Genomic DNA, 14958 nt, shown 5'->3' with positions numbered 1-14958 from the left:
AGAATGACTTGTTAGGTCATCATAATAGTGAATGGCCTACTATTCACTTTCAAAACTGATGTTACTGTATACTACAAAAAGTAAAGAGAGACAAGTTGACTCACGTTCCATTTTGAAGGATGAGGAGGAGCTAGTAACATAAATGAAATATTTCCAATGGTGAGAAACATTAAGCCATTTTGCAAAAAACTGAGATTTCTTTCGTAGGAGAGAATTGTATTGAATTTTTTTTTTTTTTTTCCTTCCCTTTCTTTCTTTCTTCCCCCTAGCTACTGCGTTAATGGGAGGCTAAGTTGCACAGGCAAACCTCAAAATCCTGCAGGTATGGGTCTGATATGGTTTACTTAGAAACATCTTCTTTTCCCTTATGTTGTAAAATTGGTACTTCACACTCTCTCCAATATTTGTTTTTCTTCCTTTTTCCTAGAAAGCTGCAAAGCTCCTAAGAAATATATATCGTGTTCTGACAGTTTAGAAAACAAGCATGGAGCTGCATGTGCCCCTACCTGTCAGATGCTGGCTACTGGAATTGAATGTGTGAGTTTCACAGCTCTGGGATATTTATCCTCCTGAGAGAAGAAGAATATTCTAGTTGTTACTTAGAACTTTTCTATGTTCCTTCCAGTGAAATGAAAGGAGATATTTCTTCTAACATGACACAGTTAAACATCAGACTTCTTTCCACAGACTGGGGACACAAAAAATTTACATATGTTCAAGAAGGGATTAAAGGAATTACATTGCATTAATTAATGAATTAAATTCTATTAAAAGAATAGAATAAAAATCCATTAAGGATTCTTGACTACAAGGGTATCACCTCTGGCCTAGGTACTCCATAAGCTGCATGTCACTGGAAACTGATAGAACATGTGGTTTATGCTTCCTGTTCTATTCTTTCCCAACTATCTGTTGCTGATTGTCACAGGATGCAGGAGACCTAGGCTAGGTGGACTTCTGGTCTTTCTGATGCCTTTATATTAAGGAAACAGACTAATTGGAAGAATTATAATGAGCTTCCTTGATATAAAGAAACTTCTGTTGTACTCTGTCTGAAAGATTGGTAGCAATGAAAGATAAATTTTTCAGATCCTTGAAGTACGTTTGATATCTCACACAACAAGTATGTATCACAACTTCAGTGAAACTAGCTCAATTGACTAGTATATTAGTACGAGGTAAATCACAAAACTGAAATCAAGTCAAAACTAGAACTTAGCACAGGTTCAGTCTTAACACCATTCACATACAAGAAAAAATGCATCTCACATTTCTTTTCATTTTGCAATCTGTGATCTTTACCAGATACCCACTAAATGTGAATCAGGCTGTGTCTGTGCTGATGGGCTATATGAAAATCTCGATGGCAGGTGTGTTCCAGCTGAGGAGTGTCCATGTGAATATGGTGGTCTTGCTTATGGAAAAGGTGAACAGATCCAAACTGAATGCGAGATCTGGTAAGAATCACAGAGTTTTCCATTGCGGAATCTCTGTTTCACTGAACTGTACAACTACCTAACAAAAGTGTTTAGTTGACAGGAGAGTAGGAAACGGCAACAGCTGAACTGAACAAATACAGTGAGAAAGCACAGAGGTGATAAAGAGAAGTTTAACGTTTGACAATATATATGTCTAGATAAAAGAGTCATGGTACTGGCTTCAGGGGTGATTTCTGCCACATACAAATCCAGGAATAAGAGCATCCGGTAGGGCCTGTAACTGTAAACTACATAAAGTCAAGGATTAACAATCTTCCTTCCTTTCTGTAGATAAAGGCAACCCCCCCAAAAGATTATTTCCATTTCTTTAGCAGCATTCTCAAAGTACATTATTCCCTTTCCAGTTACTAATCTAGTATTAAAAAAAACACCACTCAAACTACACAGAACAGTGACATCTGTTCTCACTAAGAGCAAAAATAAACGAGTTTTATATTTTTTCTTTCATGAAAAAAGAAAGCAAAAATTACTTAAGATTTCTTCTTTATCAAGAATTAATTTTCTAGGCAGTCTAATTTTTAGTTATGGTTCTTATATTAATTGTAACTTGGTCACAGTGTACACAAGTCAATTAAATGAACAGCTTGTCTATAAAAGTGCATGTATATAAAAAGAAGTAGGTTAAGGTAGCATTTCTTTGAAATATGAGTATGGTTTCTCTTCTCACTCCCAGCACTTGCACAAAAGGCAAATGGAAATGTGTTCAGAAATCAAAGTGTTCCTCGACGTGTAATCTGTATGGAGAAGGCCACATCACCACTTTTGATGGACAGCGTTTTGTGTTTGATGGCAACTGTGAATACATATTAGCTATGGTAATCTGCCTCTTGCTGCTTATTTTGGCAGTATCTTAGCATCAAGAAATAGCTTGATTTAAATGTCTAATTAAATATCCTAGGATGCATCTATAACCAATAGAGCACTTTGAATCTTTATAAACACTTACTGTGTTTTTTAATTTTCTGCTTATTTTATTACTTAAGATGAAAAGACTTTACTTCTCAAAACACAGTTTTCTCATGCAATTACAACCAATTTTACTTTTAATAACATGTTTAACAGCCATTACTATGTATGTATTCTGTACCAGCCAACTATATCTTTTAGGGAAGTGGTGTCAGTTTGACTACAAAATCAGAGGTCGTCACCTCCCAAAACAAGCAGAATCAGAGTCATGACATTTTGAGCTTTCTTTACTACTTTATGCTTTTATGTTTTAAGTTGGAAGACTGCAGACACAGAATCTATTGGGGTTTTGTGCTTTTTGTGGTATGTTTTGGGTTGTTTTTTTTTTAGGATGGCTGCAGTGTTAATAGACCTGTTTCTTCTTTCAAAATTGTTACTGAGAATGTCATCTGTGGGAAATCAGGGGTTACGTGCTCCAGATCCATCAGCATTTACTTTGGGGTAAGAAATTCATTCTGCTATTATCCAGCTGGAAGCTATATTAAGCCCATGTTTGCTTCCCTTTCAGAAGCTTTAGCTGTGTCTTTGAAGTGATGTCTTGTAAGTGAAATTATATGCTAAACCTAGAGCTTCAGTTTTAGTAGTAATTGCCATTAGTTCTTTTTCAATTCTCACATCAATGTTTCAGTTCCCAAACTTCTTGCCTATGTAGAAGCCATAAAATTTTGAACTTCACGGACTCAGCAGTGAATTGCTTGGTCAAAAGATACTGATTTCACCACCCCCCTAAACTCAGGAAAACAATAGTACAAAATTGAGGAATTCTCATCATAGATGACAAGCAAAATCTCTCCAAATTTCTCTAAGTCCAGGTAATATCTGCAATTCAAAATATATCCAGATCTTACCTGAGATATATCCGTGAAACTACAGCAATGAACAGTTATCCTCATTTCCACTGCTGTGTGACAACTTCCAGAATTGGGTAAGTTTTACTGTTCTCAGTTCTATGGAACAGTAATGCCCAGTAGTTTCAGATCATCTTAGACTCCTTCATTATGTGACAGAGAGAAGAATATGGACAGATGAGATTTTATCCCAAGGAATAGTCACTACAAGCAGTACGCATTTGCCACATTACTAACTAAATAGTGGCAGTTTCAGCTGGTCAGCGCTGTGGTGAAAAAGTTTGTGTGCTTAGGATCCGCTTTCATAAATGCATGCTCCAGACAAACCTTTCTGTTGATTATCTAGACAGTGAAACACTGCAGTACGACAGGAATAAAGTTGTAAGAGTACACATGAGAGTGGGAGACAGTAAAAGAGCTCAAGACAGAGAGCTATTTTCTCTGTAACTTTTTTTCTCGGCAGGGTTGCTCTCAATCCCTTCATCCCCCAGCCTGTATTGATGCTGGGGATTGCCCCAACCCGGGTGCAGGACCTTGCATTTGGCCTTGCTGAACCTCAGGAGGTTCACATGGGCCCACTTCTCGAGCTTGCCCAGGTCCCTCTGGATGGCATCCTGTCCCTCAGCTTGGTGTCATCTGCAAACTTGCTGAGGGTACGCTCAATCCCACTGTCCATGTCACTGATGAAGATATTAAACAGTACTGGTCCCAGTACAGACCCCTGAGGGACATCACTTGTCACTGATCTCCATCTGGACTCTGAGCCATTGACCACTGCTCTCTAGATACAACCATCCAGCCAATTCCTTATCCACCAAACAGTTCATCCATCAAATCTGTATCTCTCCATTTCAGAGAGAAGGATGTTGTGGGGGACTGTGACAAAGGCCTTACAGAAGTCCAGATAGATGACATCCCTAGCATTTCCTTTGTCCACTGATGTGTCACTCCATCATAGAAGACCACTAGGTTGGTCAGGCAGGACTTGCCCTTGGTGAAGCACTCCTGGCTGTTTCAAATCACCTCCCTGTCCTCCGTGTGCATTAACTTCTAGGCAGATTTGTTCCATGATCTTCCCAGGCACAGAGGTGAGGCTGACAGGTTGGTAGTTCCCGGGGACCTCCTTTCTACCCTTTTTAAAAATGGGTGCAACGTTTCCCTTTTTCCAGTCTCTGGGGACTTCATCTGACTGCCATGACTTTTCAAAAATAAGTGGAAATGTCAAGACAGTTTGTAGTAGCACAACATCTGATCTTCAACAATGTGACACAGAATAAGGAAAATACTGAAACTTGGTAAGTTATAACATCTAGGTAAATTTTCTTCCAGAATTTGACATTCATATTGCGAGATGAAACCTTCACTATTTCTGGGCAAAATCCTGGAGTACAATATAACGTGAAAAAGAATGCCCTTCACCTGATGTTCGATATCATTATCCCAGGAAAATATAACATGACCCTTATCTGGAATAAGCACATGAACTTCTTCATCAAGATCTCCAGAGAAACACAGGTATTGCAGAAAAACTTCCTCAGTAAACTGTCCTTCAATTCAGGTTGAACTGCACATCTGATGTTGGTTGCCTTGACTCTCTGAGATGGCAAAGGTTTTTCAGAGATAGTACTAGCAATTCATCATTATCTCCAAAACAGCAGAGGTTTTCACAGGAGGCTGATTTTTAAGTGATTACCCTACTGCATTCAGGAAATTTTTGAACTAAGTGCTTGTATTTTATACAACTGCGTGGTTGAATTTGATCTCTAAATGATCACAGTTTACAGTTCAGAGGAGAAACACATTCATCCACTGATGAAAAGTACCTCATGCAGAAGATGCTAAGAATGTATGAGAGAGTATTTGTAGATCACATTCGCTATAAAGCATAAGGAAAGGCGAGTAATTGTAACTTGCTGAACTGACATTGCTGCTTTCATTTAATCTAGGAAACTATATGCGGTTTGTGTGGGAACTACAATGGCAACATGAAGGATGATTTTGAAACTCGAAGCAAGTATGTGGCATCAAATGAATTGGAATTTGTCAATTCTTGGAAAGAGAATCCTCTTTGTGGCGATGTATACTTTGTAGTGGACCCCTGTAGCAAGAACCCTTATCGTAAAGCATGGGCAGAAAAGACATGTTCCATCATCAACAGCCAAGTCTTTTCTGCCTGTCACAATAAGGTAAGAATTGATTTGGCCTTCTTTTTATTTATAGGCATAATTTGTATTCTTCAAAAATGGTCACAATCCAACACTTTATTTTCTTTTCCCTAAAATGTTTTAACAATATATATATTTATTTTTTTTTTATGGCTATGAATTTAGAAATACATATCTGGCAAAACCTCATGAGTTTCTATTGTTGATGTGAAGATACCTACATTCTTGCTAAAAAGATTTGTATGAAGTGGGATTGTAATTGCTTTGACAAGTGTTCAGAGGAAACACTGGTTACTCTTACTTAATGGAACACATATTGTTTAGCCCGGGAAAAAACACTTTCTTAACAAATAGGCACAAAAAATTCCTAGAAAATTCATTTCTTCATTTTCCAATGCAGGTGAATCGTATGCCCTATTATGAAGCCTGTGTTCGAGACTCTTGTGGTTGTGACATTGGCGGGGACTGTGAATGCATGTGCGATGCCATTGCAGTATATGCCATGGCATGCTTAGATAAAGGTATCTGCATTGACTGGAGGACCCCTGAGTTCTGTCGTAAGTTTCTTTAAGTTCTGTTTAAACAGATTTAAGAGATTATTATTGTTACTGTGAGTATATTAATATGGCAACATAGGTAATTGCTTAATAAGCACCTCCCAAATTGCATTTTCTCTATGGGCAAATAGTTGACTTCAGTCACCTGAGTTTTGAAGTCTGTAGTTTTCATTTGTCCTAAATTAATCAAAATATTGTATTTCTTTCTACCGTGGAGTAATGAGAGAAAATAATGTGGTCACAGAAGGCAGCCTGTTTCTTCTCCTGCCACTGTGCAGTGAACTGTCAGTTTATCAGCAAAGGGAGTATGAAATTGTTAAAAAAAAAAAAGTTTCACTTTAGCTATGATGAAATCACCTTCTGTGTGGATGTCAAGGAAATAAAGACAGCTGAGTTGGCTGGAACACAGTAAAACAGGAAAGAGATATCAAGGTGTTCCAGAACAGGAGGAAAGAAGAGGCTGAGTGTGTTATAAATCAATGCCAGAGTTGTCATCTTTGATAGCTTCTTTTCAACATTTCTCTATATCATGCATTAAAAATTGTGGAAATGCCTGCAGAGTGTATTTGCAAAAAAGAAACTGACTTCACTGGACCGTAAATTTCAATTTACATCAGAAGCTAATAACTTCAGTGACCAAAGTTTTTATTCAAATTGTTCATTAATTTTGTCCTCCCTTTAGTCTTTTGAAAATAACATGCCATTAATTTGAAAAATTCTGATTTCTCTTCTGCTTTTATCTTTTTTAGCTGTCTATTGTGAGTATTACAATTCTCATAAAAAAACAGGAAGTGGTGATGCTTATTCCTATGGCTACAACAATGACAACTGCACCTGGCATTACAGGCCTTGTAATTGTCCAAATCAAAACTACAAATATGTCAACATTGAAGGTAATAAGCTATACTAGTGTAAACCAGGAAATGGTAACATAGTAATTATTTTCCATGGTGTTTTTTAAATCAGTCACACCACAGTTAAATAATGGTATTCTAATTGATGCTATCTTTGCAGCAGTTTTGCTGATCTTTACCTTACTACTACTTTAAATACATAATCAATTCAGTACCTGTACTACACCTAGCTTTATACTGAGCTCATCTTATCTTGAAGAGAAATTCTCTGACTTGCACCGAATCAAAAGAATACGCTGTACTTACCTAAGAAAACATGTGGAGACAGCAGTTAATGTTTTTTAGACAAAGGGATATACTTGGAGAAACCAAAAAATTACTGCATAGGCAGACCCTTCTTCTAAGGATGATACTGGAAATGCTTACCTGAATAGATAATGTTGCAATTGATACAATTTTTTAATAACAGAAATTTAAGAGATTATAAATAGTATAAATTAAATGTTCTTTTTCTGAGAAATGTAAAACAAACTTCTCTTCCCCTTTCTTCAGGCTGTTACAACTGCTCTCATGATGAATACTTTGACTATGAGAAGGAAAGATGCATGCCATGTGGTAAGCAGTGACCTATATACTCATTTTCTTTCTCTACAGTAACTGGAAAACAATACTAAAACATTTGTGTATTCTCAAAGAAGTTATTTTTCCTAGTACCTTTCAATTACTAATGAGTGTTCATCCAAACGTAACTTTCCTTGACAATAACCCCACTACTGTACTGCTAGAATGTAAAACTTCAGTTGGTAAATAAAGGAATGAAAAGAACTAATTAAAAGAAGAATTAGGGTAGGAAATGCTATAATACAGAAGCTGGATGACCCTGACTGATTTTAGTTAGGAACATGAAAAGTTATGTTCATTGCAAATGTGAGTACTTTTCTAAATGTGGGTCTTCCTGAAAGTGTATTGGTGTTCTGGTGCGTGGGAGGGGCAGCTCCAGCAGAGCTGTAGGTATCAGATATATGCAACACCTATCATAAAAAAAGAGAGCATATAGAAGAAGATCAGACCTAGCTAATGGACTCTACTTAGCATATCTCTTTTTAGAGATTTTTTTAAAAATTATTTTGACTTAAAATTTACTACTATATGGTTTACTTCTATGAAAAACTATCTTATTAAATAATGTTTTCGATAGACTCTAGGTGCACAGTTTGGGTTTTCATGCAGATGTAAAAAAACTCAAGGACAATTTTTCTTGTACTACAGAATTCTAACTTGTGTAACCAGGATCTCAGCTAGGGTTCTCATTTACATACAAAAACCATGTTTCCATTATCCTCGAAAAGTGAGGTGCCCTTAAGCATAAAAATCATAAGAAAGGTAGCAAAAACTTACTCGTGTTCAATAGTACGAGATGTATTGATTTCTTTGTCATTGTTTAAGTCCTTTGATGTGAAGTTTACCACTGAAATATGTAATATTAAGCATTCTCAGGAATATCTCACAAATTAACACAATCCTTTGAATCCAAGCTGAAATTTCCTTGTTTTGGAATATTTTAATATGCTTTCATTCACAAACTTAACCTGTTCTACCTTAACACAACAGGAGATGAACGCACTAGTACCACACCTGAAACATCTTCACCTTCAACAGGTTAGTTTACGTAGTTGACCAAACTAGTACTTACCCACTGATCTATGTCCTGATCTGTGTTTATGAAGAAAGCAATATCCTTTTTTGTGTGATCTAGTAGTGTTACCAGTTTCACATGCATAAGATGCAAAGATTAAAAATAACTTGGTATCATAATTATCACAAAAATTTTCCCAGAAATATTTGTTAGATATCTTAAGAAAAACAAATCACTGAGAACAGTGTTTCCTGAGTATACTTTGGCACTTCCAGATGTCAGTAACGAAATATCTGTTACTGAATAAGGAGTTCTGTCTTGTCTCTGATGGAGTGCACACTCAGCAAGTCTGCAGATGACACCAAGCTGAGTGGTGCAGTTGACACACCTGAGGGATGGGATGCCATCCAGAGGGACCTGGGCAAGCTCAAGAAGTGGGCCCATGTGAACCTCCTGAGGTTCAGCAAGGCCAAATGCAAGGTCCGGCACCTGCATTGGGGCAATCCCCAGTATCAGTACAGGCTGGGGGATGAAGGGGTTGAGAGCAGCCCTGCCGAGAAGGACTTAGGGGTACTGGTGGATGAAAAACTGGAGATGAGCCAGCAGTGTGTGCTTGCAGCCCAGAAAGCCAACCGTATCTTGGGCTACATCCAAATCAGCGTGACCAGCAGGATGAGGGAAGAGACTCTGCACCTCTGCTCCGCTCTGGTGAGACCCTCCCTACAGCTCTGGGGTCCTCAGCACAAGAAGGACATAGACCTGTTGGAGCGAGTTCAGAGGGGGCCACGAAGATGATCCAAGGGCTGGAGCACCTCTCCTGTGAGGACAGGCTGAGAGAGTTGGGGTTGTTCAGCTGGAGAAGAGAAGGCTCCAAGGACACCTTGTTATGGCCTTTCAATACTTGAAGGGGTCTTATAAGAAAGATGGACACAGTACTTATTAGTAGGGCCTGTAGCAATAGGACAAGAGGTAACAGTTTTAAACTAAAAGAGGGTAGATTCAGACTAGATATAAATATGAAATTTTTTTATGATGAGGGTGATGAAACACTGAAGGTTGCGCAAAGAGATTGGAAATGCCCCATTCCTGGAAACATTCAAGGTCAAGCTGGACAGGGCTTTGAGCAACCTGATCTGGTTGAAGATGTCCCTGCTTATGACGAGGGGGTTGGACTAGGTGGCCTTTAAAGGTCCCTTCCAATGCAAACCATTCTATGATGTGCAAAGTCTCACAAAAATTTCATCACAGTTCCTAGTAGTGACTGGCCATATAACACTGACAATTTAAGAAGGTCTTCATGGAAATGTACGACTGAGTATATCAAACCCCTATAGCCTGATCCAGGAAAGGAGTCTATATATACACTGATCTTAAATTTGTTAGAAATTCCATTAATTTCCCTGAAGACAGATGGTACTGGGAAAATGTTACACTGTCGGCTATGTGAATAATAAAATACAGTTCCATCTCTGCTGTTATGCACAAGTATTTATGCCAAATTCACTTTAAAGTGGTGAATGAAAATGTATAAAGCTTCTGCAAGAATTCCTGTTTAATGTATTCACTGTACATAATAGCAAAGGAATAGATAGATAACTTCTCTCAAGTGTCTCACCTAAATGTTTTTCAATAGTTAAGACAGTGTTTTTACTTCAAAAAATAATTTTCAGTTTATACAGTTCTGTTATAAACAGATTGTCAAGAACTATTTCTTAGCCTTTAATTTTGATTTTTTTTTTCTTTTAGTAACAACAGTGCAGCCTACAGTAACAAGAAGCTCTACGACAATTACCCTACCAACAGTACCTAGTATTGCTTCTTCTGCAGCTACTATATCAACTGAGACTACAAATCCAACAATAACCTCAAAAATCACAGTTCCAAGAACTTCACCAGCATCACCTCTTGTCACAATAAAGTCAAGAACTGGTAGGTTTTTAGTGTTACTGTTTAAAATAAATTATAATAAGTGCATTCTATACATAATTGAGTTATCACTGTACTAGGAAAGCATTGCAAGCTGTCTCAAGATCCAAGCATTAAGACTCCAAATCATGAAGCAGGCAAAGCAGGCTTCCAGAAAGGAGTTTGTAAACCAGAAATGTTCAGAAGCATAGATTGGAAGTGCACGGAAAGAGAAAGGATATAGGCACTAGGTTAGAAATACAAGCAAAACACACTTGTGTGACTCACCTGAGAAGCATATTAGAAGTTCTATATACAGTGAGCCAAGCTCAGCTCCAGGTGGATTTATTAGCTCAGCTTCAGCCTCTTTTCGACAACTGGTTCAGTTATGCAGTCATATTCAAGGGGCACCCAACCTACTAACTCTGAATAATGTAAGCAGGCTCCAAAGCAGAATCACACAGGTATCAGTGCAGCAGCTTTGTCTAGGATTCTAGAGTTCTGCTTTCAGGAGGATGACTCCTTCAACATAAATTACTTTCTCATTCTATGACTTGTGGAAACTCATAATAACATGTAGCTTCCCACCAACATGCACTTCAACTAATAAGCTGTCCTGGACCCAGGCTATCAGGGAAAGCAGAGTTAAAAAGAGGTCCCACAGGAGTCAAACGCAACTTCAAAGGATGCCATTGTGACAGATGATTTGTGCACTGGAACAAGGAAAGTCCTACAATATGATGTTATTTAGCTTTGTAATACAAATTACGGAAAGCTGAAAAACTGTGGCTGATTTGGAACATCAGAATAGCCAATGAAATACTCACTTGGGAAAAGCCCATACAGACTTTAGCCAATAACTGACAACAAAGTTAACTTCGAAAAATTATATAAAAAATAATCTAATACAGGAAAAATATAGAAAATAGGAACAAAGAAGGATATGAGACAATAGAAAACAAATATGAGGAGAGAAAGATTTGGCAGGCTTATGAGAACATGAATACAAATAATTACACAGAAAATATTCAAAAGTTCAAGGGTGAAAACTGGGTCTCTGGAATATGGGTAGCTTCTTCATAATTTATCTGTTTTTAATTATTCAGTGAATTGTTGACTCACATTATATTAACCTTTACTCCAAAAGAACATACAACACCAATTTTTGCCACATCAAACATGACTACAGCCATCACTACCCCTTCCATAACTACCTCAACAAAAAGAATCATGACCACTAAACCAAAGCCTACACCTGTCGCCTCATCAACCGCTGCTTCAACAGAGATGGAACAAGTAAGGTCCACCACACTACCCTTCAAGACCGCTGTCAAAAAGGAAGCAGCAACCGTCTCAATACCTACTCAAACTACATCTCAGATGACAACTTTCAGCAAGCCTAAACTAACAACAGTAGGTAAATATCACTTTTTTGATATCATCTGCCAGTTGAAGCCATCACTCACAAGACACATGTCAATGTATTCCTTACAAAAAACTCCAAGCATTCTTACTAGTTGGCTTAAAACTGCAAACAGATAGGAAAGGACATGGATAACTGAAGAAGTGTGACAAAAATGGAAATCTATGTGTCTTGCCAATGAAGCAAGCATCTGAAATTCAAATATCATCTTAAACGTGATATTTCTCTTTGAGGCCATACTCTACACTTCCTCCAAATTTAGGCAAAATCTCTCTGTGCTTCAAAGTGAGTTCTTGAAAACTCAGAGATAGCAGAATACTTGTTCCCCTAGCCATTGTAACAAATTCCCCCCAAAATAAATATTACAAAAAGGAAATTACACTTTGGGATGTCAGGTACTCCATATACCAACAAGGACAGTATCCTCTGAGGCTGTATGACAACTGAATTGCTAGGTTAGCAACTGACACCACAGGCTGGGACAGTGTGCAGGGGGAAGTCTGCTGTAGTGGGAGGGCAGGTGTACACGCTCTCCTAATGTGTGCATCTCCCACAAAGTGCTGTTGGGATGCACACATCTGGGTCTTCTTGTGCCAGCAATTACAGCTTCTTCTGAGGAAGTATCACAACCCACTTTAACTGGGAACCTTACCAGCTCCCAACCATTACTAACATCCATTCTTCCTTACTTTACAGAGAGTGAGGGAACCCAGGCAACCACTCTGCACTACCAAGTCCCAGTAGGTGAGTAAGAGGGAGCTGAGAGATGTCCTTGGCCTAAAACTCTGCTTCACTTACCCCAGCTATTCCAGATTATGTTCTCGCCCAGGCTAGAAGGCCTTGGAGGGGAGACATGCACGTCCAGTGAGGCTCTTCTCTCAGGAGCTCCAGGAAGAGGCAGGGAGTGCTGAATTGTCAGAGAGCACCCCTCAGGCCCACTTCTTGCCCCATATTTTTTAGGGGGGAGCCATTGGCCTATTTCTCCTTCTTACCCAGTAAGACTCAGTGGGGTCTGGTCCTGTCTTTCTGACCCCGACATGTATCATTGGGCTTCTGCCTGGGAGTTGCCTACCTCCTTTGCCTTCCTCTCTTCTCTGCCACCCTCAATCAACCTGTGCTTTTCTCTCTGTAGTTGTCACCCACAGAAAACCAACAAAGCCACACCTTGTGCAGCATCTCATCACACAGAAGACCACCCCTGCCATGTCTACCAGCAGTAGCTCTGTCCCTAGAGAGGCCAGCCCTGCCAGCAGCCCAGAAGTCCCACTGACAAGGATGTCTCCAAGCCCCAGCTCTTCACGTGCCACCTCAGCCTCATCTGCTTCTTCCCCTTCCTCAACTGTGTCCTCAACATGGCTGAGACCATCACATCCTGGTAAGGTTCCCTGCTGCTCTGCCTGCTCCCACCATTCTCTCCTAAGCAGTATGTCCCGCACACCTTCAATTTTGGTATTCATTGTCAATTCCCACTGCTCTTGCCATGGGACTCCCGGGACCCAGGCAGGTCTGGCCCGCACGTGATCCTGACTACGTTCTCCTCCCTTGCCATTTCAGGAGTTCGGCTCTGGGGCACAGGCCTTTATCAGGGTACAGACATCCATGAGTTCCTGCCCTACAACAATCAGAGACATGCTAATGCACACTCCCTCCCCTTACAGGGGTACCCTGAGAATGCACAGTGGGGGGAACAGAAGGCAGTGAAACTGGAAACTTGTTTCCAGTTTACACCTCAGGACAGTTTTGGGTGAGAGACAGAACACAAGGCTTGCTCTCCATCCAAAGGATGTCCAGGCCCTGGCACACCCATGACAAATGTGGGTCAATACATGCCACCTCCTTGGCCAATGCTGACCCTGGGCACAAGAGAGTCACCAGTGGAGGGTGGGCAAGAAGGTGTACACTCAATTCCAGGCTAAAGTTCTCCCACTTAGATCCATCGGGCTCCACATAATCTAGGTTGTTTGGTATTGAAGAGGACAGCCCCCTTTGAGGAGAAGCCACAACATGCTTTGCCTAGAATCCTTCCCAAGACTCAACCATTCTTTTCTCTCGTCCCTCTCTTTATAGCAAGGGAGCCAACCAGAGCTAAGACTCCAACTAGTAAAGTAGTAACAGGTGAGTGCTCTGGTCAGGAGAGAGTTAAGGGTCATCCATGGCCAATGCCTGTCCCTTCAGTAGCCTCAGCTCTCCCATGGATCCTTGCCAGCACAGTCTGCAGCAAGCAAACTGTAGACTACCTATCAACCAGTGGAATTGCACACGAAAGTAGAGATACCTATTCCCCTCTCAAGAGCTCCAGCAGGAAGGATACAGAGACAAATTGTTAGATGACATCCTCCAAAACAATCAGCACCCTGCAGGTCTCAGAAGCAGCAGGACAGGACAAGATATATTGGGGGACATGGCACAATTTGTTATTTGGTAACACTATCAGAATTATTGGTACCTAGTTCTACCTTCCTTACCTACACCCAGACGCAAAGCTTCTACCGAAGAACTACCCATATTAACCACCTTCCTGCCTTACATGGTCACCATCAAATGACCTCTGCTTTCATCCCGACAGCCTCCACCCACAAAAAGATGACCGTGCCACACATTCTGCCACCAATGACCACACACAAGACCACCACTGTCACCTCTGCAAGCAGCACCTCCAAAACCTCTGTCTCTAGAGAGGTCAGCCCTGCTACCAGCACACAAGTCCCTCTGACAAGGATATCTCCAAGTCCCAGCTCTCTGCCTGCCCCCAGCAGACTGTTCAGCACCCAGCTGACATCTGCTGCCACTTCCGCAGTCTCCTCCACATCAGCCCCAACCACCAGCCCCAAGCCTACACCTGCAACACTAAGGCCCAAGCCCTCTTCCCCAACAATGAGTGCTCCTAAAGAGCTGCCTGCGTTGGAGTCCTCCGCACCCTTCACGGCCAAAACCACCTCACTGCCGTCACCTGCATCTTCTGCCTTCTCAACTGTGTCTTCAACATGGCTCAGCTCCTCACAGCCTGGTAAGGCTCCCTCCTACCCTTTCAACATCTCTGCCTTATCTTACCAGCTCATACTTCCATCCTTCCTTCCTTTCTTCCATTCTAGCAGCACAGGCTGC

The 14958-nt window shown here is 40.3% G+C and overlaps 1 protein-coding gene across 1 annotated transcript in view; it reads left to right on the top strand.

Annotated features, from left to right (window-relative positions):
* The window catches only part of MUC6 (mucin 6, oligomeric mucus/gel-forming), a 52971-nt gene extending 41138 nt beyond the window's left edge, over positions 1-11833 (top strand). The window contains exons 17-29 of the mRNA XM_009707370.1: positions 270-322; positions 428-537; positions 1306-1457; positions 2173-2314; positions 2796-2906; positions 4643-4828; positions 5260-5499; positions 5879-6035; positions 6785-6928; positions 7442-7504; positions 8870-8872; positions 10281-10454; positions 11679-11833. Coding sequence (XP_009705672.1) covers positions 270-322; positions 428-537; positions 1306-1457; positions 2173-2314; positions 2796-2906; positions 4643-4828; positions 5260-5499; positions 5879-6035; positions 6785-6928; positions 7442-7504; positions 8870-8872; positions 10281-10454; positions 11679-11833 — 1690 coding nt within the window. The remainder of the gene's footprint in view (positions 1-269; positions 323-427; positions 538-1305; positions 1458-2172; positions 2315-2795; positions 2907-4642; positions 4829-5259; positions 5500-5878; positions 6036-6784; positions 6929-7441; positions 7505-8869; positions 8873-10280; positions 10455-11678) is intronic.
* The last annotated feature ends 3125 nt before the right edge of the window (positions 11834-14958 follow it).

The sequence above is a fragment of the Cariama cristata genome, unplaced genomic scaffold (assembly GCF_000690535.1).
Source record: "Cariama cristata isolate BGI_N322 unplaced genomic scaffold, ASM69053v1 scaffold3409, whole genome shotgun sequence".
NCBI classification, from domain to species: domain Eukaryota; kingdom Metazoa; phylum Chordata; class Aves; order Cariamiformes; family Cariamidae; genus Cariama; species Cariama cristata.
This window is presented reverse-complemented; position numbering and strand designations above follow the sequence as displayed.